Source organism: Chelonia mydas, chromosome 24 (genome assembly GCF_015237465.2).
Source record: "Chelonia mydas isolate rCheMyd1 chromosome 24, rCheMyd1.pri.v2, whole genome shotgun sequence".
In the NCBI taxonomy this organism is placed as follows: Eukaryota; Metazoa; Chordata; order Testudines; family Cheloniidae; genus Chelonia; species Chelonia mydas.
The window spans coordinates 15,124,389-15,148,265 of NC_051264.2; the positions used below are offsets into that span (position 1 = coordinate 15,124,389).

At 58.3% G+C, this 23,877-nt stretch overlaps 1 protein-coding gene across 1 annotated transcript in view; it reads left to right on the top strand.

Annotated features, from left to right (window-relative positions):
• The first annotated feature begins 17,297 nt into the window (after positions 1–17,297).
• The window catches only part of LOC102929573, a 29,343-nt gene continuing 22,763 nt past the window's right edge, over positions 17,298–23,877 (top strand). Inside the window, exons 1-2 of the mRNA XM_043535595.1 lie at positions 17,298–17,559; positions 18,771–18,924. Of these exons, the coding sequence (XP_043391530.1) occupies positions 17,511–17,559; positions 18,771–18,924 (203 nt within the window). The 5' untranslated portion in view covers positions 17,298–17,510. The remainder of the gene's footprint in view (positions 17,560–18,770; positions 18,925–23,877) is intronic.

Below are 23,877 nucleotides of genomic sequence, written 5' to 3' on the forward strand. Positions count from 1 at the left end.
CAACACAGTGACGCAGCCTGAATCTACAGAGAGCCTGAACCCATCGCTGAGAGAGGGGAGCTTCCCTCAATGTACCTGACTCAGTAACACTGCCTGGGTCTGCAGGGAGTCTGGGACCCAGGGAGCTGCCCTGAGTTTGACCTGACACCTAACACCTTAGCTCAACTGTGACAGGACACCGGGAATGTCATCACAAGTGACACATCTCAGTGAGATGTCACAAGAATAACACAGAACTCCCTCAGGGCAGCTCTCATAATGACTAGGAGGGGCCAGTTTGAATTAGGGCCCAGTATGGGGAAGCAGAAATACGCCCACCAGCTGCTCCGCACAGATCCTTTATGTCTCTGTTATCTGGGCAGGGAAGCAACAGACAAGGGACTGAATCATGCAGGAGTGAGATTAGATGCCCACTCACTCTAGTGAGCAATGGATCAAGGCCAGGGTAATATGAAATAGTGTCTATTCTCATTCCCCAGCCCCATACATTCACCCACACCTCATCCTTTCCTAGACCAGGAGTACTGAGTTCAACATCCCGCCTACTGCAAGGAAATATCTGAATGCTCTAGGCCAGTGCTACTCAAAGTGGTGGTCCGCGGACTGGTGCCGGTCCGCGAGCCATCGGCTGCTGGTCTGCATGCACATTGGGGAAAAAATTGCCGGTCCCCCACATCAGATAGCTTGAGAAGCACTGCTCTAGGCAGCAACCGATTCAAGATCTGGGTTAAAATATTCCAAAAGTGGGATCCTGATTAGAGCTGGCCAAAAGCCAGACTATCCAATCCAAGGCAAATCCCGACCGGTTTTCATTCCGAATCGGAGCAAGAACAAGAAAACTCCCTATGGAAACACCAAATTTCAATTTGGTTTGGCTGGAACATTCTGTCTCACTATCCGGTTCGGTTCTGCTGAGATAAAAATCAAAAAGTTCCACTCCGATTCTGACTTTCCCCCCTTAGTTTGCAGTGTGTGAACATTGAGGGTTAAGGCTATGAGCCAGTCACGGCTTCCGTGATTTTATGTGACTTCTGCAACTTCAGTCCTGCACAGCGGGACTCCAGCTATCGGCCCTGGGCAGTGGGGCTTGGGCTTCCGTGATTTATTTTTTATTGCCTGCATCCTGTCCGTGACTTTTACTAAAAATACTCAGGACAAAATCTTAGCCTTATTTATAGTCGAATCTAAAATCAGCTCAATTTTGAAAGGAAAGGTCATGTGAAAATGAAAGAGCAAAGCGTTCCCTTTCAACCCCATCAAACCGCTTTTTTTTTCTTTCCATTTTTCTTTTCTAAACACAATTGCGTCCAAAGGGTGGAAATGGGATTTTTCTGATGGAAAGAATGTTTTTTTGGAAAATTTCCCACCAGCCCCCCACAGACAAAGGGGCAGATTTAAGTACCAACTCAGGGTGCCCTCATCTATCCTTGCTGAGCACTACCAGCTGAGGCATTTCAGGGTGTAGTTCTCCTTTTTTCCCAATGCACCTAACTGACCCAGGAGCCTGAACGCGCCGTGAATTAAGCACCTAAACACCTTTCCCAATCTGGCTTTAAATCACTTTGGAAAATAGGACTTAGGATGTTAAGGAAAATTTTAAACCCAGATCTGGAAACAGCTGTGCTCTCAAGAAGTAGGGTAATCCTTTCCATAGTGTGGTGCCGAAGGTCAGAGCAGTAGGTTCGGACACAGCTCTCCTTGGTTCTATTCCCAGCCCTGTGACTTTGATCAAGTCCCTTCATCTCCCCGTGCCTCACTTTCCCTTCCTACCCATGTCTATTCAGATTGTAAGTTCTTCAGGTCAGGGAGTGTTTCTCATTTTGTACAGCACCTGGTACAACAGAGCTATGACTGGTGTCACTAACTGCTACCATAATACACCTGCTTGTGCTTGCACCCTTATCATTGTCCCCTTGGTAGAGTCATAGATTTTGAGAATCAAAGAAACCATTCTGCCCAGCCAGCTTGCCCTCCTGCATGGCGCAGGCCAGAGAACCTCCCCCAGGGACCCCTGCCTCCAGCCCAGATCTGGGGGTTGAACTAGAGTGAACTAAAGCTGCCCCTTTGCAGTGTGCCCTTAACGCCCCCACCCACATCATAAATTTCAAGCCAATATCTGGTGGGTGAACTAAAACGGAGCTTTTAGAGAGAGATGCCTGATCTCTATGGAAAGACCCCAAGGGCTGGAGAATCCACCCTATCCCTGGAAAGTCATTCCTGGGGCCAGTTCCCCTTATTCCCAGTCTGGATTGGTCTGGCTTCAGCTCCCAGCTGCTGGATCTTGCTCTGCTGTTGTCAGCTGGGTTAAGGAACCCTCTGCTCCCTGAAATCTTCTCCCCAGCGAGACCCTGATGGACCGGGATCAAGTCCCCTCTGAGCCGTTCCTTTATAGTGTCACACAGGGAGCCCATGGACAGTTGGCTTGCAGCTGGATCCCAGAGTCCCATGCTGTCCGCTCATGTTCTCTTGTAGCTCTGCCCAATTTATCCCCAAAATCTCTACAAATCCCCCCTTCTTTTCTTCTGCTTTAATAAGCAACCCTCTCCAGTCAGCCTGTTCCACTCTCCACGAGCCCACACGTAGCCATCCACCAACCCCCAGCAATCCCGGCCACTGGAAAAGGTGATCGGTGCCATGATTCATCCTTCCACCCGGGCTCAGGGCTAATCCCACTCCAATGCCAACAAAACAATCACGCAAGGCCTTGCAACGAATCACTCAAAGCCGCAGGGCGGCGGCTCGGTGAATTGCACAGGCTCGTCTTATCTACTGGGAAACGTGGCACGTAGGGCTAATCGGCTTCCAGGTAAAACTGGGAAATCTGGCACTCCCAAAGAAGGTTAAGGGTGACTATCAGCCCCTCCTGGGGGCGGGGGGAGATTTTGGGGAGCAGAGGGCTTTGAACCCAGCAGACAGGACCCAGGCAGAGCAAAAGCCAACTTTTGGCAGAGGAAGTCTGCATAGTTCAGGTTAGAAGGAAAGAGGATTCTTCAGTGGGAGGGGAATGAACATTGGATCAGCATGAAGAGGGGTGTATGGGATGCTCCATCTCTTGTTCAGGACACCTGGGTTTTCTTCTTAGCTCTGTTAGGCTCTGTGTGACCTTGGGCAAGTCACGAACCCCTACCATGCCTGTTTCTCCTCCTGCCTTTTGGCAATTGAGATTCTGAGCTCTTTGGGGCAGGGCAGCACCCAGCACAACGGGGCCCCAATCTCAGCTGGGGCAGGGCCTGTCTCTGGCTGTGTGTCTGGGCAGTGCCCAGCACAACGGGGCCACGATCTCAACTGGGGCAGGGACTGTCTCTGGCTGTGTGTCTGGGCAGTGCCTGGCACGATGGGTCCCAGGTCTCATTTGGGTCCTGTGGTAACACTAATAACACAGTGTCAGTAATTGGGCTGGCTATGATGTGGCTTATTCAGCTTCTGCCCAAGGGTTGGCTGGGCTGACCCTTTTGTGACTTTCCAGGGATCTATCTAGGAAGCCAGCCCTGACCAGTGCGGCTTATCAGTGGCTCAGGGTCAGAGGCAATGGAGTCTCAGCAATCCCTTCAGTGTCTAAGCAAAGAAATGCCACCTGAGAGTGGCTTGGACACCCAAATTCTGCCTCCCCAACCCCACAGCCCACCTCTCCAGCCCCCCCCCCCCCCCCACACACACACTGCAGAGCAGCCTCACAACATCCCCACTTTTTGAAGCAAGGTTGGATTATTCCCCCCCCCCCCCGTTTTTAACAGATGGGGAAACTGAGGCATCAAGGAGCTGACTTGCATCTGCGGCACAGCTGGGGCTTGACCCCAAGTGCCCTGATTCCAACACCCCCATACAGAAGGAGGAGAGATGCTATCGCTGGACTGTCACCAGGTCCGCCTGTTGAAAATTCCAAAGATGGGCCAAGCAAAAACCACGTGATGTTCTTAACAAGTCATCGCACCTGGGTTGGGTTTATTCCCCTTCTGCTTTCCGAGACTCTAAGCACCATGTTTTCCTGCTTCCCCCTCCCGCCCCCAGCACCTCCACTGGGATGACCAGCTTTCTTTACTTTTTAGCTCAAGGCAGCTGCCCTCTCCCCCAGCGATGGGCTCAGGCTCCCTGCAGACTCAGGCAGCATCACTGTTTGTTCACACTCCAGGCATCTCCCTGCCTCACCCAGCAACGGGCTCAGGCTCTGGGCAGACTCAGGCAGCACCGAGCACACACAGGAGGGTTTTCTGAACTTTTCTCCCCAAGTGCAAAGGCTAGAATCTCATCTTTTAACAAAGGAAATTCAAGATTCTCCCACGGTCCTACACCTCCAGGGGCGGGGGTCCTGGGCGTGGGGCATCTGATTTTTCAAAGAAGAACCTAGCCTGTAAATGCTGCGGGGCCGGGACTGTGTACTCTATGTACAGCTCCTGGCGCAGCGGGGTTCCAGCCTGGGGCTCCTAGGCACTACCATAATACACCTAATAAAGAGCAGTAATAGCATACAGCTCTGAACACAATGAGCTCTTGGTTCATACCTGGGGCTCCCGCACTGCCGTAATACACTGTGACAGGGTCGGGCCAGATGGCTATAGGAGAGTAATTTTTTTTTTTGAAGCAAAAGATATTTTTATTTGCATAACACACTTACAAAGTAAAAACAGCAGCATTTGCAATGTGTAACACAGCAACCAATCACAATTGTTTTCTCATTAGCTTCAGGGGAGGGAAGTGTTCAAGCTTGCCTAGGCCCAGAGCAGGGGGCTTCCTCGACTCTCGTGGTCTTCCACCCCCTCGAGTTACCTGGCGCCACACCCGAGTGTCACCAACAATTCCTTCGTCTGAAAACACCCAACAAGAGGGGCAGGCTGTGGGATGGACAATCCAGGGGGGCACGTGCACCCACGTGTGAAAGGACCCCTCTAGGGTGGTGGAGTCCGCAGCAGCAATGGCTGGGGCTGGGGTCCCTTACTTTCTCCCCCAATCAAAGGGTCAGACAAAGGGACCTGGACGGGGACACCGAGCGGAGAACCTCAGACAGTGCCCACCGCTCCTCAAAAGCATCAAGGGAGTTGGTGGACGCCGCCCAGAGGAATTCCGCCCGGATACGTGAATGGACCGAGGATCAGAAAACGGCCCCACAGTCACAGGAAACTCCATCAGCCAACCTCCTCCCTCTGGTTTTATAGATGGCCGTTTTAGCCAGGGCCAGGACGAGGTTAACTAGGAGATCCCGTGACTTTGTGAGGCCACGGATGGGGAGTGCATAAATAAAAAGGTGAGGGGAAAAATGCAACCAAAAACGTAATAGGAGATTTGTGAGGATCTGGAACAAGGGCTGCAGCCTGGCGCACTCCAAATATACGTGCGCCAGGGTTTCCCTCACACCACAAAAGGGACAAGTATCTGGGATGGGGGTGAACCGCGCCAAGTACATGCCTATGCTCACAGCTCCGTAAAGGAGCCGCCAACTGATGTCCCCGACGGGCCTCGGAACCAAGGTGGAATATAGGCTGGCCCACTGGGGCTGCTCACCCTCCAAAGGTGGGAGAAGGTCTCGCCACTTTGTGTCGGGGCGGGACACTAGGGTGAGGGCGTGAAGGGTGTGGAGCGCGAGCGTGTATAGATGTTTCCTTGGCGCGGTTTGGAAGCGTACCAGCTGCAGTTCATGCAGCCGGCTTGCAGTGAAGGGGTGGGGGGGTCAATTGGATCTGCGGCACAGGGGTCCAATTAAAAAGTCCGGTGGGCCTGGGGTAGAGGGTGGGCGGGGCGTGCCCTCGAGCAGGACCCGGTCAAGGTAAGCTCAAGCAGTGGGCGGCAAAGCGGCCTTCACCTCCTGAAGTACGCGCCAGGGGGTACGAGGTCTGGAGAGCCCCATGCGAGTGTCAGGGGATCCAGCCTGTCTCCCCGGTCGTAGTCCAGGAGGTCTCCAACTCTCGTGACTTCTGCCAGGATCAAGCACCGAGCGGGACTCCGCCACCTGCACACGGAGCTGGGGGTTGTGTAGCAGGGGCTCCGCGAGGAGATCTACCCCCTCAGTGGCCGCCACGGACCTGGTCATTAAAAACAGTTTCCAAGTCCAGAGGAGGTCGTGGTAGAAGACTGGCAGCCTGGAGAGGTCTTGCGGAAGACCTCCCGGACGGAGATAAAAGAGCTGCCAGTCATATCGGAGCCCTCGGATGCGGCGCAGGATGGCATGCGCCAATATGCTCCACGCCGAACTGCCTGCACCATAAAGGAGCCTCTGTAGGGCCTGGAGGTGGAAGACACGGACCTGAGTGTGTAGGCACTTCAGGCCCCGTCCTCCTTCCCTCAGGGGTAGATGAAGAACCCCTACAGGGGCCCAGTGCGTTCCTGACCAAAAGAACCTCAGAATCGATATCCGGAGGTTGGTCAGGAAACCTGGGGCCAGGACCAGGGTGTTGAGCCGGTACCAGAGCATGGACAGGACTAGTTGATTAAGCACCAGCGCTCTCCCTTGGAGGGAGAGACATCGGAGTAGTCCCGTCCATTTCCGGAGCCGCTCTAACACCCCGCCCTCTAAATTTTCCCAGTTCTCCGGCGGAGAGGGATGTGTGGCAGAAAGGTAAACGCTGAGGTAGAACAGCGGACCCGCGCTCCACCGGATGGTCTGAAGCACGGGTGGGAGGGAGCTCGCCTGCCTCCAGTCTCCTCCTACCAAGCCAGAGCTCTTGACCCAGTTGACCCGGGCGGAGGAGGCTGCCGAATAGATGGCCTGGCAAGCCTCCACCCATGCCAAGTCGCCTGGGTCCTGGATCATGAGGAGCACGTCATCAGCATACACTGACAGGACCAGCCGCAGCTCCGGCTCCCGCAGCACCAACCCTGTCAACCTCCTGCGGAAGAGACAGAGGAAGGGCTCGATCGCCAGAGCATACAGCTGGCGCGAGAGCGGACACCCCTGCTGTACTCCTCGCCCAAAGCTGACCGGTTTGGTCAGGGTCCAGTTGAGCTTAACCAGACACTCTGCGGAGGCATACAGCGCCCGGAGAAAACGCACAAACTGGGGTCTGAAGCCAAATACCTGCAGAGTGCTCAGGAGGTACCCATGGTCCACCCTATCGAACGCCTTCTCCTGATCTAGGGACAGGAGGGCGAATGACAGACCGTCTCTACGCCTGAGTTCCAAAAGGTCCCGAACCAGAAATAGGTTATCAAAGATACTGCAGTCCGGGACGGTGTAGGTCTGGTCTGGGTGGATCACGTCCGCCAGCACAGACCCTAGCCGCAGCAAGATTGCTTTCACTACGATTTTGTAGTCCGTGCTGAGGAGCGAGACGGGACGCCAATTTCATAAATCGCGGAGGTCCCCCTTCTTCGGCAATAAGGCGAGCACAGCTCACCTGCACAAGAGAGGGAGGATCCCGCTCTGCAGAGACTCGGCCCAGACGGTGACTAGGTCTGGGCCGAGGACGTCCCAAAACACGCGGTAGAACTCCATGGTCAGCCCGTCCATGCCTGGAGACTTATTGGTGGGCATATGACGGAGGGCTTCCGAGAACTCGGCCAGAGTGAGAGGCAACGCTAGCCAGTCTCGGTCGCTCGTGCTGACCATAGGGAGATCCTCCCAGAGCACTCTGCAAGCTCTAGGGTCGGTGGGATCCGGGGAGAAAAGACTTGCGTAGAAGGCTCGAGCCCTCCCGCACATCTCCGCCGGTTCCGTGACGGGGGTGCCGTCTTCTGCCAGGAGGCAGGTGACGCGTTTCTTGGCTCCCCTCATTTTCTCCAGAGCATAGAAGAAGCGGGAGCCACGATCCATCTCCCAAAGGAGGTGGATGCGGGATCGAACAAAGGCGCCCTGGGCCCGATGGTCCTCCCGCTTCTCCCGGCACGCTCCGCAGAGGAGCGGGTCTTCGGGGCTGGCGGCCAGGCACCTCTCCAGCTCTAAGACCTCCCTTTCCAACTGCTCTATCACCACATTTCTCTGTCGGCTGGTGCCCCGGGTGTAGTTGAGGCAGAAAACCCGGGCGTGCACCTTCCCCAGGTCCCACCATCATCGCGCAGAGAGAAAGGCACGCCGCTGCCCTCGCCAGGCCAGCCAGAATTCCCGGAAGGACTTCACGAAGCTCTCATCCTCCAACAGGCTGTTGTTAAAATGCCAATAGGCCGGCCCCAGCCGCTCCGCACAGAGGGAGGCTGTCACGGTGGCTAGGTGATGGTCGGAAAATGGGGCCAGCCGAATGCTGGAGGAGTGGGCTCGTGAGAGATGGAAGCGTGATAGATAAATGCAGTCCAACCGGGAGTGGTTCGACCGATGGGCTTCCACCTGGACAAAGGTGAATGTGGAAGTGTCATCCGGGTGGTGGTCACACCAGATGTCCACTAGGGAGTGATGTTCAGCTATGTCCCGGAGGGTGTCCGCAGCGGCCAGGCACTGCTCAGTCCCCAAGCCGTCTCGCTCCTTGAGGGTGGTATTAAAATCCCCTCCCAGGACCAGGCACTCGTGAGAATCTAAGGTGCTGAGGAAGGCGGACGCCAGCTGATAGAATTGCAGCCGCTCCAGGCCCGATGTTGGGGCATAGATGTTAATGAGGTTAACCACGAGCCCCTCTATATGGACCCGGAGATGCAGCAGACGACCCTGCACAGCCTCGGCGACCCCTAGCACCTCGGGCCGTAGGTCGGGGGAGAACAGGGTCGCCACTCCAGCCTGCCGAATCGTGGAATGGCTAAAGTAGACCCTGTCCCCCCACTCCAGCTGCCAACTATCTTCAGCGGTCGGATCCGTATGGGTCTCCTGCAGGAAAATCACAGAGTACCCTCCCTCCCGAAGGAAGGAGAGCACCTGGGACCTGCGGAGAGCCATCCTCCAACCCCGGGTGTTCAACGTTGCGATGGTGAGAGGTGTCATGGGGAGGGCTGGGGGTTCCTCACTGGCAGGGATGGCTTGCATCCCCCAGCAGGCCGTGCAACAGTCCTTGACCCATCCCGTAGGTGAGTAATTGGTCACGGAAGACACGGACCCGCCACTAGGCCGTGGCATCCTGCTTCCCCGTCCCTTTACCTTTCCCCATGAGGGCCCTTGTGGCCCGGAGGATTTGAAAAAAATCCCCCTATCGCTGGAGAGCAAGTTGTACCTTGTTGCGGGAGCCACGGACATCCTCTAAAAACTTCCTCAGCTCTCCTCGCAGCTCATGGGGGGGTGGGGTTACGGTTTCCCGGTTGTTCCCCGGCGGGGCCCTTGGTGCAGCCCCGTGGTCCACTAAAACGGACAAGCAGGGTGCGGACCCCCGACGGGATGCCTGATGGGCTGGAGCTTCTAGGCCCACCTCAAGCTCTGGGGCGATAGGGGACGGTGGAAGGAAAATAGCCCCTAATGGGTCAGGGCAGGAGAACGCAAAGGCCGCTCCCTGGGGGTCATTGGTTGGAAAAGGGAAGGAGACAGCCCCGGGGGCGGTGATAACATCACAGGAGGTAGACTGGATAAGGGTAGGGGCAGGGGCAGAGGCGAGGTTCTGGGTTTCGGAGGCAAGCAGCTGGATGGTGGCACCTCCCAATCAGGCTCAAGGGTTAAGGGGGTGGGGAGGGAGCTCTCAGTGACACTGGACATGCGCTCTGTGGTGGATTTAGTGGCCACAGCGTCAGGAGGTGGATTATCTTCTGTAGGGCCCCCGCCCAGGAAGGAAGTCGATTGCTCCGCACCAACGGGGGGTGCCCCTGGTGGCTTGTGCCCTGGCCGCGTGGCGCCGGCTGTCACCTGAGCAGGCTCGGTGGTCGTCAGTGGGGTGCCATCAGCGGCCGGGTTGATTGAGGAGACCAGGGGCTCCTTGGAGGTGGGAGCAGAAACAGCAGTTAGGAGGAGGGAGCATGGGGAAAAGAGGGGTGGAGTGAGGTCGCCCAAATCGAGGTTTGCTGGCAAAAGGTCGTCCTCCCCCTGAGTGACCCGGATCAGATCTAGGGCCTCGATCTCCTCGAACATGGAGGAGAGTACACTTTCCAATGCCCCGGGGTTCTCCCCGCCAGCACCCGCCATGATGGTTGCCTCGGGGTTCACGGGGGCTTCAGGTAGTGTCAGGACAGAAGGGGCTTCCTCGAGGGTCTCGGAGGGGAGGGTCTCCCGTGGAGGGGAGACACTACCTTCCGGTGCTACCACGTCTTTCCCGGCTGACACCGGTGGATGGGACACACTCATGGGCAAAGCAGAAGGTTCAGCATCGGTGCCCCCCTTCCTGGTCTTCCGGGGGGCCTCCGCCTCAGGCAGATGAGGTGGAGCTCGAGCCTTCCGCTTGCCTCGCTTCCCCTGGACTAGGGCCCAGCCCTCCATGGCATCATCTGGGGGCTGGTTAGCAGGGGTCGTGTCAGGGGGTAAAGGCGATGGCTCAGGGGCTTGGGGGGGGGACGGTGGGGCGGCATAAATGAGGGAGGATTCTCCCTGGGGCAGGCTCTCTCCCATGCCTGGTGGTATCTCTGCCACATCCTCCTCCATAGGCCTCGCTAGATTGTCAGCAGCGAGGGCGGGGCTCTGCCGCTCGTCTGGGCGTTGTAGGGGAGGTGCCCCTTGGGCCTGAGCAGGAGAAGTGGTGGTCCGAAGAGGAGGGGGAGCGGGTTCGGGTACCGGGCGGCCAGGGGCGTTGGCAATGATGGGGCTGATGTCCTGCCGGGTCTCGGGGATCCCAGGTGCCCCTCCTTGCCGGGCCAAGGGGCAGTCCCTCCGGACATGCCCTGACGCCCGGCAGAGGTAGCACCGGGCTTCCCCCGTGGAGAAATACACCCGGTAACGAGCCCCCCGGTGGGGGACTAGGAAGGACCCCTCGAGGGCCCCTCCGTCACTCGCCGCCGATGGCAGTAGAAGCTGCACTTGCCGGCGGAAGGAAAAGATGTGACGGAGGACGGGGTCCTTGCAGCCCAACGGGAGAGGGCTGATGACAGAAACAAGTTTCCCCAGTGTGGAAAGGGTGGGTAACAGGGCAGCACTGGGGAGAAAAGGAGGGACAGAGGTCAGGACTAGATGGACGCCCAGGTCCTCCAGCGGCTCCAGGGCGATGAACACCGCCCCCCCCCCCCCCCCGCCACTGCCAGGCCCCTCTCCACCACCTCCTGGGCAGCAGCCTCCAATGCTAAGAAGAAGACGAACTTCCCATACATTTTGGAGGCTGCCACAATGGCTGAGGGCCCCACCACCCTCGCCAACGCCCGCACATAGGTCTCCACATGGGGCGAGGCGGGCACCAGGAGGCATCGGACACCATGCTTCCTTGTCATGGTGGGGAAGGGGCCCGGCTGCTGTTGATGGTGGCGGAGGCGGTGGGCAGGAGAGATGACGAGGCGGCAGGCGGGGGGGCTGCTGCCACCAGGGCATACATCCTGGGGGCTGAGGGAGGGACACCCGCAGAGCCGGTGGAGGGGGCAGTGGGGAGGGACGCTGTGGTCGGTGGTGGGGCCACAGCAGTGGGGGTGGCCCCTGCCACGGGGAGCCTGGTGGTTTTAGCAGGGCCCTTCCCCTTCTTCTTGCCCTGGCCTTTCCCGCCAGCTGGGGGGGCTCCCCTAGAATCTGGGGAGGCGGTGGGCATAGCAGCGGCGGAGGTCACCCCAGTGCCCTCCATTGCCAATGCCCCAGTGGGGGCGGTGGCAGTTGGAGTTGGGGTCAGGTAAAAAGGGACAGACTGTGGGATGGGCAGTCCACGGGGGGGAGGGGGGGGGGCACATGAACCACCGTACACTTGTCCAGAGTGTCCTGTTTGGTTGGCTGGTGCTTCTGGCCCACACGGTGGGATCAGGGCGAGCAGCTAAGTCCAGAGGCAGATGTTAAACGCCAGCAGTGACGATGGAGGGGGCAGTGATGAGGATAGTAGTGTGTGTGTGTGTGGGGGACACTGATGGATCGGGGGGCAGCTCCATGCCACACCCCCTGTGTCCCTATAAACACAATCACGACACAGTCAAGGCCTCCCCCCACACGAGAGCACAGTTCGAAAGTTACTCAGTCTTGGGCCCCCTCCACGGCGTTTTGTAGATTCCCCGGGCGGTGTTCCCCCGGTAGACGGCTGTTTCCCTTCCTTGTCCGGGCTTTCTTTTTCGCAGCTCCAACGTTCCAGGGATGCCGGAGCAGGTGATAAGAAATTCTCTCAGCCGGAGACGGGTCCACAAACAAACAGCAAGCGGCTGGGTCTGGGGGCTGGGTCCTTCCACTCCCCCCCTCCGGGGAGCGGGTCAGCAGGCCCCCCCTCTCGGGGGGGGGTGTTCAGCTGGAGCGGCAGCAGCGTCCAAGGGCGGGGGGGGGAGGGAGGGGGCTAATAGCCGGCCGGCAGCCGGCCAGCACTCTAGCAACAGCAGAGAAAGGAAAAAAAAAAACAACAAAAGAAAAGAAAGAGGGAAAGCGTCTGGCCCAGTCGGGGCGGGAAGCCGAATCAGGGGCAAAAAGCAAGAAAAGCCCAGGCCAGAGGGCAGCAGAAGGAGGAGAGCAGGCTAAGCAGGTCCCTTTTCCCTGGGTAAGGTAACGGGGAAGGTTCCAGAACAATCAGGAACCTTCTGGAGACAATTAAGACAGGCTGATTAGAACACCTGCAGCCAATCAAGAAGCTGCTAGAATCAATTAAGGCAGGCTAATCAGGGCACCTGGGTTTTAAAAAGGAGCTCACTTCAGTTTGTGGTGTGCGTGTGAGGAGCTGGGAGCAAGGGGCGCAAGGAGCTGAGAGTGAGGACGCGGACTGTTGGAGGACTGAGGAGTAGAAGCGTTATCAGACACCCGGAGGAAGGTCCTATGGCGAGGATAAAGAAGGGGTTGGGAGGAGGCCATGGGGAAGTATCCCAGGGAGTTGTAGCCGTCGCACAGCTGTTCCAGGAGGCAGTCTAGACAGCTGCATTCCACAGGGCCCTGGGCTGGAACCCGGAGTAGAGGGCGGGCCGGGGTTCCCCCCAATCCTCCCAACTCCTGGTCAGACACAGGAGGAGTTGACTTGGACTGTGGGTTCAGAAAAACGGCCAAGCTGAGGGCTGCCGTGAAGCTCCAAGGCGAGCAAATCCGCCAATAACTGCAAGACCCACCAAGGTAGAGCAGGAACTTTGTCACAACACCTAATAATGTGCAGCACCTAGCACAATGGGTGCCTAGGCACTACTGTAATATGTCTAATAAAGAGCAATGATAACGTACAGCGCCGAGCACAACTGGGGGGCAGGGGTGTCTCTGTCCATGACTGGGGTTCCTGCATGCTACTGTAATACACCTAATAATGTACAGCGCTCTGCACAGTGGGGTGCTGGTAAATTGGGCTCTAGTGGCCCCTGCAGGTGTGGCTGGACCTCTGGGGCAGAGGTCTCTGCGCTCAGCAGAGGGATGGGGAGGCGGGGCCGAGATGGGGCCAGGCCCAGGTCGGAGGCAGCAGGGTGGATGCCAGGTGACAGGCAGCTCTCAGGGTGAGTCAGCAGGGCTCGGTGACTCAGCCATGTTGCAAACAGGGTCACGGCCTCCAAGAATAGGGGAGCAACACCCCCCCCCCCGAGTGGGGCAAGTGGGGTCAAGGTGTTGCAAACTGGCTCAGCCAGCCAGGACGGATGCTGGCAGCTGGGAACAATTAAGTCATGAGTGGAGCCACAGGGTGGTGGCTGTCACATTCATGCCCAGCCTAGGGGGCAGAATACGTGGGTGCCATCCCCACCTATGGGAGGGGAGGGGGTCTAGTGGTTAGAGCAGGGAGGGCTGGGAGCTAGGACTCCTGGGTTCTATCCCTGGCTTGGGGAGCGGAGGGGGGTTGTGACGAAGCGGGACTGTTCTTAATGTTTCCTCTGAATAGTGTGGGGGTGCCTCAGTGTCCCCTATGCAGTTCTTAAGTATCTAGGGGGTGGGGTAAGGGTGTATGATCATTGCAGAGCCCTAGAGGGCAGGTGTGGGCAGGGGTCTGGACACAGATTATGGCCAACACCCGGTTTCCTGGCAACTGATGGCCTGGGCCCTTCCCCCCGCAAGGTGAGAGCTAAAGGGTGGGAGAACAAAGGAATCAGGTGACCTCCTGGCCCAGGAAAGGGACAAAGCCCAGAGGAGGAGGGGCTGGAGAGAGTTTCAGTTTGGGACCGGCTGGGGACATGGAGTGAAGTGCAGACGGGGTTGTCTGGCTCACTCCCCCCAAAATGGACCCAGCTGAGGGGTCCAGTTCTCTGCACCTACAAGCTCTGTGTTAGACCATGTTCCTGTCATCTAATAAACCTCTGTTTTACTGGCTGGCTGAGAGTCACGTCTGACTGCGGAGTTGGGGGGCAGGACCCTCTGGCTTCCCCAGGACCCCGCCTGAGCGGACTCGCTGTGGGAAGCGCCCGGAGGGGCAGAGGAGGCTGAATGCTCCGAGGTCAGACCCAGGAAGGTGGAAGCCGGGTGAGCTGTGTGACCTGCAGACAGGCTGCTCCCAGAAAGGAGACTTCCCCAGAGTCCTGCCTGGCTTCATGGGGAGCAGTTCCCGAGCATCGCCCGGGGACTCCGTGACAGGGGTCTAGTGGTTAGAGCAGGCGGGGATGGGAGACAGGCATCTCACATTCACAGGATCTGGTCTATGCCCCAGTCTCTTGGGCATGCCCCTGCGGCCTACAGGACCCCAGGGCACAACTCTGTGAGCACAACTCCCAAACTGGACCTTTGGGCCCCAGGGCTTCCCGCCATGCCAGCCTCGGGCAGAAGCCTGCCCTGCCCCTCCAGGGTGCCAGGCTCTGATCGGAATTGGCAGTGACCCCAGGCAGCCTTTTCCCAACAAGGGAACAATCACTTCGTCCCCTGGCCTGCAGCCCCAAGAGGAACGGGGAAGGCAGAATTCAGCCTGGCCGGCGCCAGGGCACCACTGAGCCATGCCCAGCTCCGCTCTCTTTCTCTCGCTCTGTCCCGTTCGCTCGCCCCCAGCAAGCACTCCCAGAGCTAGCATAAGGCACCTGCAAGCCATGCAATTGCAGGGGGGGCCCCAAGGCAGTGGGGGGGTACATGGGGGGCTAGGGGACGTCTGCACTGTAATGCCAACCCCTCGGCAGACTCGGCAGGTGCAGGGCTCAGGTGGGGGGCTATGAATTTGCAGCCTGGACAGTCAGGCTTGGGCTGGGGCCCAGGACCAGAGACCCCCCAGGAGGGGGGAGGAGACCCAGGGCCCGTGTTGCAGCCCAAATCCCAGATGTCCGCACTGCAAGGTCATGCCCCCGCAGGCCGAGGCCTGGGAGCCCGAGCCTGCTGCCCCAGGCCACCCTCAGGGCTGTGGTCGAAATGTAGACGTCCCCCCACAGCGCCAAAGGGACACACCAGCCATGCCTGGCATGGTGGTCAGCCAGGGAACCCTGATGGAGGAGTGCTCCCCGAAATTGAACCTGATCTCCCATGTCCTAGGTAGCCCATCAATTATCCCCCCTCCCCCCAACAGGCCACAATGCCAAGGGGATCGGCACAAAGTCATACAGAGAGTGCATAAAAATAGCACCGACAACTCCCATTTTCATCACAGCAGGACTCCTGGGACCCATCCCCAGCTCTGGGAGGGGAGTGGGGTCTAGTGGTTGGGGGGGGGGGGAGTCTGGGAGCCAGGACTCCTGGGTTCTATCCCCATGTCTGGAGGGACTACTGTCTCGTGGTTAGGCTGGGGTCCAGGTTAGAGTGGGGGCTCGGAGGCAGGACTCCTGGGTTCTATCCCCACCCCTGCATGGTAACAGTGGGTTAGAGCCCTGGGCTGGGATGCACAGTGACACTCTGCTCCCCCTGGTGGCAGCTCGGAGACATGCAGCGCTAGAAGCTTCCCTAGCAAACACAGGCTCCTGGTTATGGCTGAGATTTTTTCAGGGATATTTTTCGGAAAAGTCACAGCCAGGACATGGGCAATAAAGAAAAATTCACAGAAGCCATGACCTGGCCGTGCCTTTCCCGAAAAATATCCGTGACAAAATGGGGATCTGTGGGTCCCCACACTGCCTGCATTGGGGTAGCTGCACCATGGCTAGGACTGCCCCCATGGGTTGGGTGTTGGAGCTCCAGGGGTCCCCCCACCACCCATGGCAGCCAGGAGCTTGGGGGCACCCCCGCCGCCTACGATGGTTTGGAGCTCCAGGGGCCGCCAGAGCTCCCGACTGCCGCAGACTGAGGTCACGGAGGTAGCTGGAAGTGACTAAATCGTAGCCTTACTCATGGTCTTCGATCGAGAGGCCGCAGGTTCAGTCCCCCCTGCTGGCAATGCAGGCTGCCTCTCTGAGGTACCTACCGAGCTCCTATTACAGCGGTAACTCAATCCACACCCATTTCACAGCTGGGCAATGGAGGCTCAGACACTTGTCCACTACCCCACGGAGGCAGAGCTGGAAATCGAGCACCACTCTAACCGCTGGACCATCCTTCCCATGTGATTTCCTAGGTTCTGTCCCTGCCCCCACCCTCTGTAGGGTTAGGCGCGCCATGTCCCTGGATAGAATATGTCAGATATGTAGGCCGGGCTCCAGCTCATTGAGGTAGCATTGCAGTAATAATACCCAGGGCTTATATAGCGCTGGCCCTCTGCAGAGCTCAGAGTGCTTTAGAAAAGAATGGGATGTGACTGATGGGGAAACTGAGGCAAGGGGAGGCAGAGGCAGAGCCCAGGATAGAACCCAGGAGTCCTGACTCCCAGCCCCCCCTACTCCAACCACTAGACCCCACTCCCCACCCAGATTTGGGGGGAGAACCCAGGAGTCCTGGCTCCCCCCCAACCCCTACTAACCCAGTACATGGATCCATGGAATGGGGGCCACATGGCAGAGCCCAGCTGACACAGCCCCCCACCCTGTGCCATCCACTGCTAAGCCGTGGAGAGGCCTGGAAGAGGGACCGGGACTGCCTCTCCTGTAGGGCCCGGGACGGGGCTCCCCGTGCCAGGCGGGAGGAATGCGAAGGGCCTTGGCCGTGTTGACAAAGGAGCCATGGGAGCAGCTGCTCCAGAATAGCTGCGCAGTGACGTGGCTTCTGAGAACCGCGTGCTGCTTCATAAGGACACAGTGCCGGGGGACGCCGGCTCCAAGCCAGCTTCCGGGCAGGGGCCTGGCTGGCTCCGGGGAGTGGGGAATGGGAGTCAGGACTCCTGGACTCCTCCTAGGACTCCTCAGGACTCCTCTAGGGGGCCCCGGCTCTGATCCGACCCCAGGGCAGGTGCCTGGCTGGCTCCGGGGGGTGGGGAATGGGACATGGGGCCTTTCCCCTCTAGGGGGCCCTGGCCCTGATCCAAACCCAGGGCAGGGGCCTGGCTGGCTCCGGGGGGTGGGGAATGGGACATGGGCCTTTCCCCTCTAGGGGGCCCCGGCTCTGATCCGGCCCCAGGGCTCGGGAGCAGGTTGGGAGGATGGGCTGAGCACGTGCTGCTCAGGTGAGCTTCAGAGCGGTGGCTGCGCACTTCCTCCAAGGGTGCCCAGCGGGGAGGGCTGGGGAGAGGGGGCTGTGAGAATTTGCCACCTGCCGCGTGACCTTTGCGGTGTCCAAACAAGCCGGGGCACCGTGGGGGACGGCTGTTTCCTCATGACCCATTAATCATTGACCACCAGCCCCCAGCCCTAGGTGTAAAGTGCATGGGAACGTCCAAGCTTGAGCACCTGCTGCCCTGCTCGCCATGAAGCGGGCCGGCTTCGCGCTGCTGCTGCTCCTGCTGCTGCCTGCAGGTGAGGGCCTGGCTGTGCGTGCGTGCGTGTGTGAGCACGTATGTGTGTGCGTGCAGGGTTGTGGAGGGGTGTTGTGATTGTGTGCACATGGGGGGTATGCATGCGGGTGTGAGCATGCACGAGCGTTGTGCGTGTGCATATGAGTGTGCAGATTGGTGTGTCGTGCTGGTCTGTGTGTGCATGGGTGAGCTGTGCAAGGTGCGCGTGTCCTTTCTGTGTGAAGGGGGGGTGGGGGTGTTTGTATAGGGTGTGTTGCATATGTGTGGGGAATGCTGCGTGTGGATGTGTTTCCATAAGCATGGGTAACGGTGTGTTTTCAATCCGTGTGTGTGTGTAAGCGTGGCTGTGTGTTCACATCGGAGTGTGTAGTGGGGGCAGGTGTATGGGGAATGTGCCAGCTCACCTGTGTGTGTGTGTGTGTGTGTGTACTGCTGGGGGTGCATATGTCTGCACGGGTTTAAATGAGCACATACATAGGAGCAGGTGGCCTGCTTCCGAGTGTGTCCTACCACGGGTGTGCATTGCTGTATGTGTGTCCGTACCCGTGTGCATGGGTGTTGTGTCTGTCTGCATGTAGGTGTGTGGCATTGCTGTATGGGTGGTTGAGGGTGTGCAGTGTGGGTGGGATACAGTACGTGGCGGTCATCCCCTGGGTCTGTGTATTCCCACCGAGGTGAGCAGATCTGGGAGGCGGGGAGAGTGCGCTGTGTCCGTCTGGTCTTTGTGTGAGCCACACAGTGTGTATGTGCTTGCTTTTGAGTGCATACATGAGAATCTCTTTTGTGTAATGTGAATCAGCCGTAGCTGCACTGGAGTCACTGGGGCCAGATCCCAGCTGGGGTCAATGGGCCGTAGCCCCATTGGAGTCAATGGGGTCAGATCCCAGCTCGGGTCAATGGGCCATAGCCCCATTGGAGTCAATGGGCCGTAGCCCCATTGGAGTCAATGGGCCGTAGCCCCATTGGAGTCAATGGGGTCAGATCCCAGCTCAGGTCAATGGGCCGTAGCTCCGTTGGAGTCAATGGGGCCAGATCCCAGCTGGGGTCAATGGGCCGTAGCTCCGTTGGAGTCAATGGGGCCAGATCCCAGCTGGGGTCAATGGGCCGTAGCTCCGTTGGAGTCAATGGGGCCAGATCCCAGCTGGGGTCAATCGGCTGTAGCTCCGTTGCCATCTCCACCCCCCACTGATCTCTGCCCCTCCCACCCTGCAGCCTCTCCCCGAGAAGATCGGATCATTGGGGGTACCGAGTGCCCAGAGTTGGGGCACCCCTGGCTGGTTCTCCTCTACTACTTTGACCAACACTACTGCTCCGGCATCCTGCTGAACCAGGACTGGGTGCTCACTGCCGCCCACTGCCAGTTGAGGTGGGGGGCAAGGCAGAGGGGTGGGGGAAGGAGGTGGGGCGAAGGGAGCGGGGCCTGGGTGGGCAGGTGGGGGGAGCTGCTCTGTGCAGAAGCTCAGCTTGAGACACCCCAGTATACCCATCAATTCTCCATGCAGCGTCCCAGCTGGGATTGAACCCACGCCCCAGCACAGCACTCCTGGGGCTACAGTGACACCCCAAAGGGCGCGGGAGAGCTGGCTACCCAGCCCCGTACACAGCCAGCCCCATTGACACCCATCATCCCTCTACCAGCCCCCTACACAGCCAGCCCCATAGACACCCATCATCCCTCTACCAGCTCCGTACAGAGCCAGCCCCGTGGACACCCATCATCCCTCTACCAGCCCCGTACAGAGCCAGCCCCCTGGACACCCATCATCCCTCTACCAGTCCCGTACAGAGCCAGCCCCATGGACACCCATCATCCCTCTATCAGCCCCGTACAGAGCCAGCCCCATAGACACCGTCATCCCTCTACCAGCCCCGTACAGAGCCAGCCCCATAGACACCGTCATCCCTCTACCAGCCCCGTACACAGCCAGTCCCATAGACACTCATCATCCCTGTACCAGCCCCGTACACACCCAGCCCCATACACACCCATCATCCCTCTACCCAGCCCCATACACACCCATCATCTCTCCACCAGGCCCATACACAGCTAGTCCCGTACACACCCATCATCTATCTATCTATCTATCTATCTATTGACTGCAGTGTGTATGGGGATGGAGAGATGATACATAGATTTTGAGGTGTGTACAGGGATAGACAGATAGATAGATAGAAGGTAAGTGGGCAAGTAGGTGGGTCAGATGGAAGGTAGGCTGGTAGGGAGGTAGGTGGGAAGGTAGGTTGGTAGGGAGGTAAGAGGGTAGGGAGGTAGGTGGGTAGGTGGGTCAGTCAGAAGGTAGGTTGGTAGGGAGGTAAGAGGGTAGGGAGGTAGGTGGGTCAGTGGGGAGGTAGGTGTGTAGGGAGGTAGGTTGGTAGGGAGGTAAGAGGGTAGGGAGGTGGGTCAGTGGGGAGGTAGGAGTGTAGGGAGGTAGGTTGGTAGGTGGGTCAGTGGGAAGGTAGGTTGGTAGGGAGGTAAGAGGGTAGGGAGGTGGGTCAGTGGGGAGGTAAGAGTGTAGGGAGGTAGGTTGGTAGGTGGGTCAGGCAGAAGGTAGGTTGGTAGGGAGGTAAGAGAGTAGGGAGGTAGGTGGGTCAGTGGGAAGGTAGGTTGGTAGGGAGGTAAGAGGGCAGGGAGGTAGGTTGGTAGGTGGGTCAGGCAGAAGGTAGGTTGGTAGGAAGGTAGGAGTGTAGGGAGGTAGGTTGGTAGGTGGGTCAGTGGGAAGGTAGGTTGGTAGGGAGGTAAGAGGGTAGGGAGGTGGGTCAGTGGGGAGGTAGGAGTGTAGGGAGGTAGGTGGGTCAGTCAGAAGGTAGGTTGGTAGGAAGGTAAGAGGGTAGGGAGGTGGGTCAGTGGGGAGGTAGGAGTGTAGGGAGGTAGGTTGGTAGGTGGGTCAGTGGGAAGGTAGGTTGGTAGGGAGGTAAGAGAGTAGGGAGGTAGGTGGGTCAGTGGGAAGGTAGGTTGGTAGGGAGGTAGGTGTGTAGGGAGGTAGGTTGGTAGGTGGGTCAGTGGGAAGGTAGGTTGGTAGGGAGGTAAGAGGGTAGGGAGGTGGGTCAGTGGGGAGGTAAGAGTGTAGGGAGGTAGGTTGGTAGGTGGGTCAGGCAGAAGGTAGGTTGGTAGGGAGGTAAGAGGGTAGGGAGGTGGGTCAGTGGGGAGGTAGGTTGGTAGGGAGGTAAGAGGGTAGGGAGGTAGGTGGGTAGGTGGGTCAGTCAGAAGGTAGGTTGGTAGGGAGGTAAGAGGGTAGGGAGGTAGGTGGGTCAGTGGGAAGGTAGGTTGGTAGGGAGGTAAGAGGGTAGGGAGGTGGGTCAGTGGGGAGGTAAGAGTGTAGGGAGGTAGGTTGGTACGTGGGTCAGGCAGAAGGTAGGTTGGTAGGGAGGTAAGAGGGTAGGGAGGTAGGTGGGTCAGTGGGGAGGTAGGAGTGTAGGGAGGTAGGTTGGTAGGTGGGTCAGTGGGAAGGTAGGTTGGTAGGGAGGTAAGAGGGCAGGGAGGTAGGTGGGTAGGTGGGTCAGTCAGAAGGTAGGTTGGTAGGGAGGTAAGAGGGGAAGGAGGTAGGTGGGTAGGTGGGTCAGTCAGAAGGTAGGTTGGTAGGAAGGTAGGAGTGTAGGGAGGTAGGTTGGTAGGTGGGTCAGTGGGAAGGTAGGTTGGTAGGGAGGTAAGAGGGTAGGGAGGTGGGTCAGTGGGGAGGTAGGAGTGTAGGGAGGTAGGTGGGTAGGTGGGTCAGTGGGAAGGTAGGTTGGTAGGGAGGTAAGAGGGCAGGGAGGTAGGTGGGTAGGTGGGTCAGTCAGAAGGTAGGTTGGTAGGGAGGTAAGAGGGTAGGGAGGTAGGTGGGTCAGTGGGAAGGTAGGTTGGTAGGGAGGTAGGTTGGTAGGTGGGTCAGTGGGAAGGTAGGTTGGTAGGGAGGTAAGAGGGCAGGGAGGTAGGTGGGTAGGTGGGTCAGTGGGAAGGTAGGTTGGTAGGGAGGTAAGAGGGCAGGGAGGTAGGTGGGTAGGTGGGTCAGTCAGAAGGTAGGTTGGTAGGGAGGTAAGAGGGTAGGGAGGTAGGTGGGTCAGTGGGAAGGTAGGTTGGTAGGGAGGTAAGAGGGTAGGGAGGTGGGTCAGTGGGGAGGTAGGAGTGTAGGGAGGTAGGTGGGTCAGTGGGAAGGTAGGTTGGTAGGGAGGTAGGAGTGTAGGGAGGTAGGTTGGTAGGTGGGTCAGTGGGAAGGTAGGTTGGTAGGGAGGTAAGAGGGCAGGGAGGTAGGTTGGTAGGTGGGTCAGGCAGAAGGTAGGTTGGTAGGAAGGTAGGAGTGTAGGGAGGTAGGTTGGTAGGTGGGTCAGTGGGAAGGTAGGTTGGTAGGGAGGTAAGAGGGTAGGGAGGTGGGTCAGTGGGGAGGTAGGAGTGTAGGGAGGTAGGTTGGTAGGTGGGTCAGTGGGAAGGTAGGTTGGTAGGGAGGTAGGTGTGTAGGGAGGTAGGTGGGTAGGTGGGTCAGTCAGAAGGTAGGTTGGTAGGGAGGTAAGAGGGTAGGGAGGTGGGTCAGTGGGGAGGTAGGAGTGTAGGGAGGTAGGTTGGTAGGTGGGTCAGTGGGAAGGTAGGTTGGTAGGGAGGTAAGAGGGTAGGGAGGTAGGTTGGTAGGTGGGTCAGGCAGAAGGTAGGTTGGTAGGGAGGTAAGAGGGTAGGGAGGTGGGTCAGTGGGGAGGTAGGAGTGTAGGGAGGTAGGTGGGTAGGTGGGTCAGTCAGAAGGTAGGTTGGTAGGGAGGTAAGAGGGTAGGGAGGTAGGTGGGTCAGTGGGAAGGTAGGTTGGTAGGGAGGTAGGTGTGTAGGGAGGTAGGTTGGTAGGTGGGTCAGTGGGAAGGTAGGTTGGTAGGGAGGTAAGAGGGTAGGGAGGTGGGTCAGTGGGGAGGTAGGAGTGTAGGGAGGTAGGTGGGTCAGTCAGAAGGTAGGTTGGTAGGAAGGTAAGAGGGTAGGGAGGTGGGTCAGTGGGGAGGTAGGAGTGTAGGGAGGTAGGTTGGTAGGTGGGTCAGTGGGAAGGTAGGTTGGTAGGGAGGTAAGAGAGTAGGGAGGTAGGTGGGTCAGTGGGAAGGTAGGTTGGTAGGGAGGTAGGTGTGTAGGGAGGTAGGTTGGTAGGTGGGTCAGTGGGAAGGTAGGTTGGTAGGGAGGTAAGAGGGTAGGGAGGTGGGTCAGTGGGGAGGTAAGAGTGTAGGGAGGTAGGTTGGTAGGTGGGTCAGGCAGAAGGTAGGTTGGTAGGGAGGTAAGAGGGTAGGGAGGTGGGTCAGTGGGGAGGTAGGTTGGTAGGGAGGTAAGAGGGTAGGGAGGTAGGTGGGTAGGTGGGTCAGTCAGAAGGTAGGTTGGTAGGGAGGTAAGAGGGTAGGGAGGTAGGTGGGTCAGTGGGAAGGTAGGTTGGTAGGGAGGTAAGAGGGTAGGGAGGTGGGTCAGTGGGGAGGTAAGAGTGTAGGGAGGTAGGTTGGTACGTGGGTCAGGCAGAAGGTAGGTTGGTAGGGAGGTAAGAGGGTAGGGAGGTAGGTGGGTCAGTGGGGAGGTAGGAGTGTAGGGAGGTAGGTTGGTAGGTGGGTCAGTGGGAAGGTAGGTTGGTAGGGAGGTAAGAGGGCAGGGAGGTAGGTGGGTAGGTGGGTCAGTCAGAAGGTAGGTTGGTAGGGAGGTAAGAGGGTAAGGAGGTAGGTGGGTAGGTGGGTCAGTCAGAAGGTAGGTTGGTAGGAAGGTAGGAGTGTAGGGAGGTAGGTTGGTAGGTGGGTCAGTGGGAAGGTAGGTTGGTAGGGAGGTAAGAGGGTAGGGAGGTGGGTCAGTGGGGAGGTAGGAGTGTAGGGAGGTAGGTGGGTAGGTGGGTCAGTGGGAAGGTAGGTTGGTAGGGAGGTAAGAGGGCAGGGAGGTAGGTGGGTAGGTGGGTCAGTCAGAAGGTAGGTTGGTAGGGAGGTAAGAGGGTAGGGAGGTGGGTCAGTGGGGAGGTAGGAGTGTAGGGAGGTAGGTTGGTAGGTGGGTCAGTGGGAAGGTAGGTTGGTAGGGAGGTAAGAGGGTAGGGAGGTAGGTTGGTAGGTGGGTCAGGCAGAAGGTAGGTTGGTAGGGAGGTAAGAGGGTAGGGAGGTGGGTCAGTGGGGAGGTAGGAGTGTAGGGAGGTAGGTGGGTAGGTGGGTCAGTCAGAAGGTAGGTTGGTAGGGAGGTAAGAGGGTAGGGAGGTAGGTGGGTCAGTGGGAAGGTAGGTTGGTAGGGAGGTAGGTGTGTAGGGAGGTAGGTTGGTAGGTGGGTCAGTGGGAAGGTAGGTTGGTAGGGAGGTAAGAGGGTAGGGAGGTGGGTCAGTGGGGAGGTAGGAGTGTAGGGAGGTAGGTGGGTCAGTCAGAA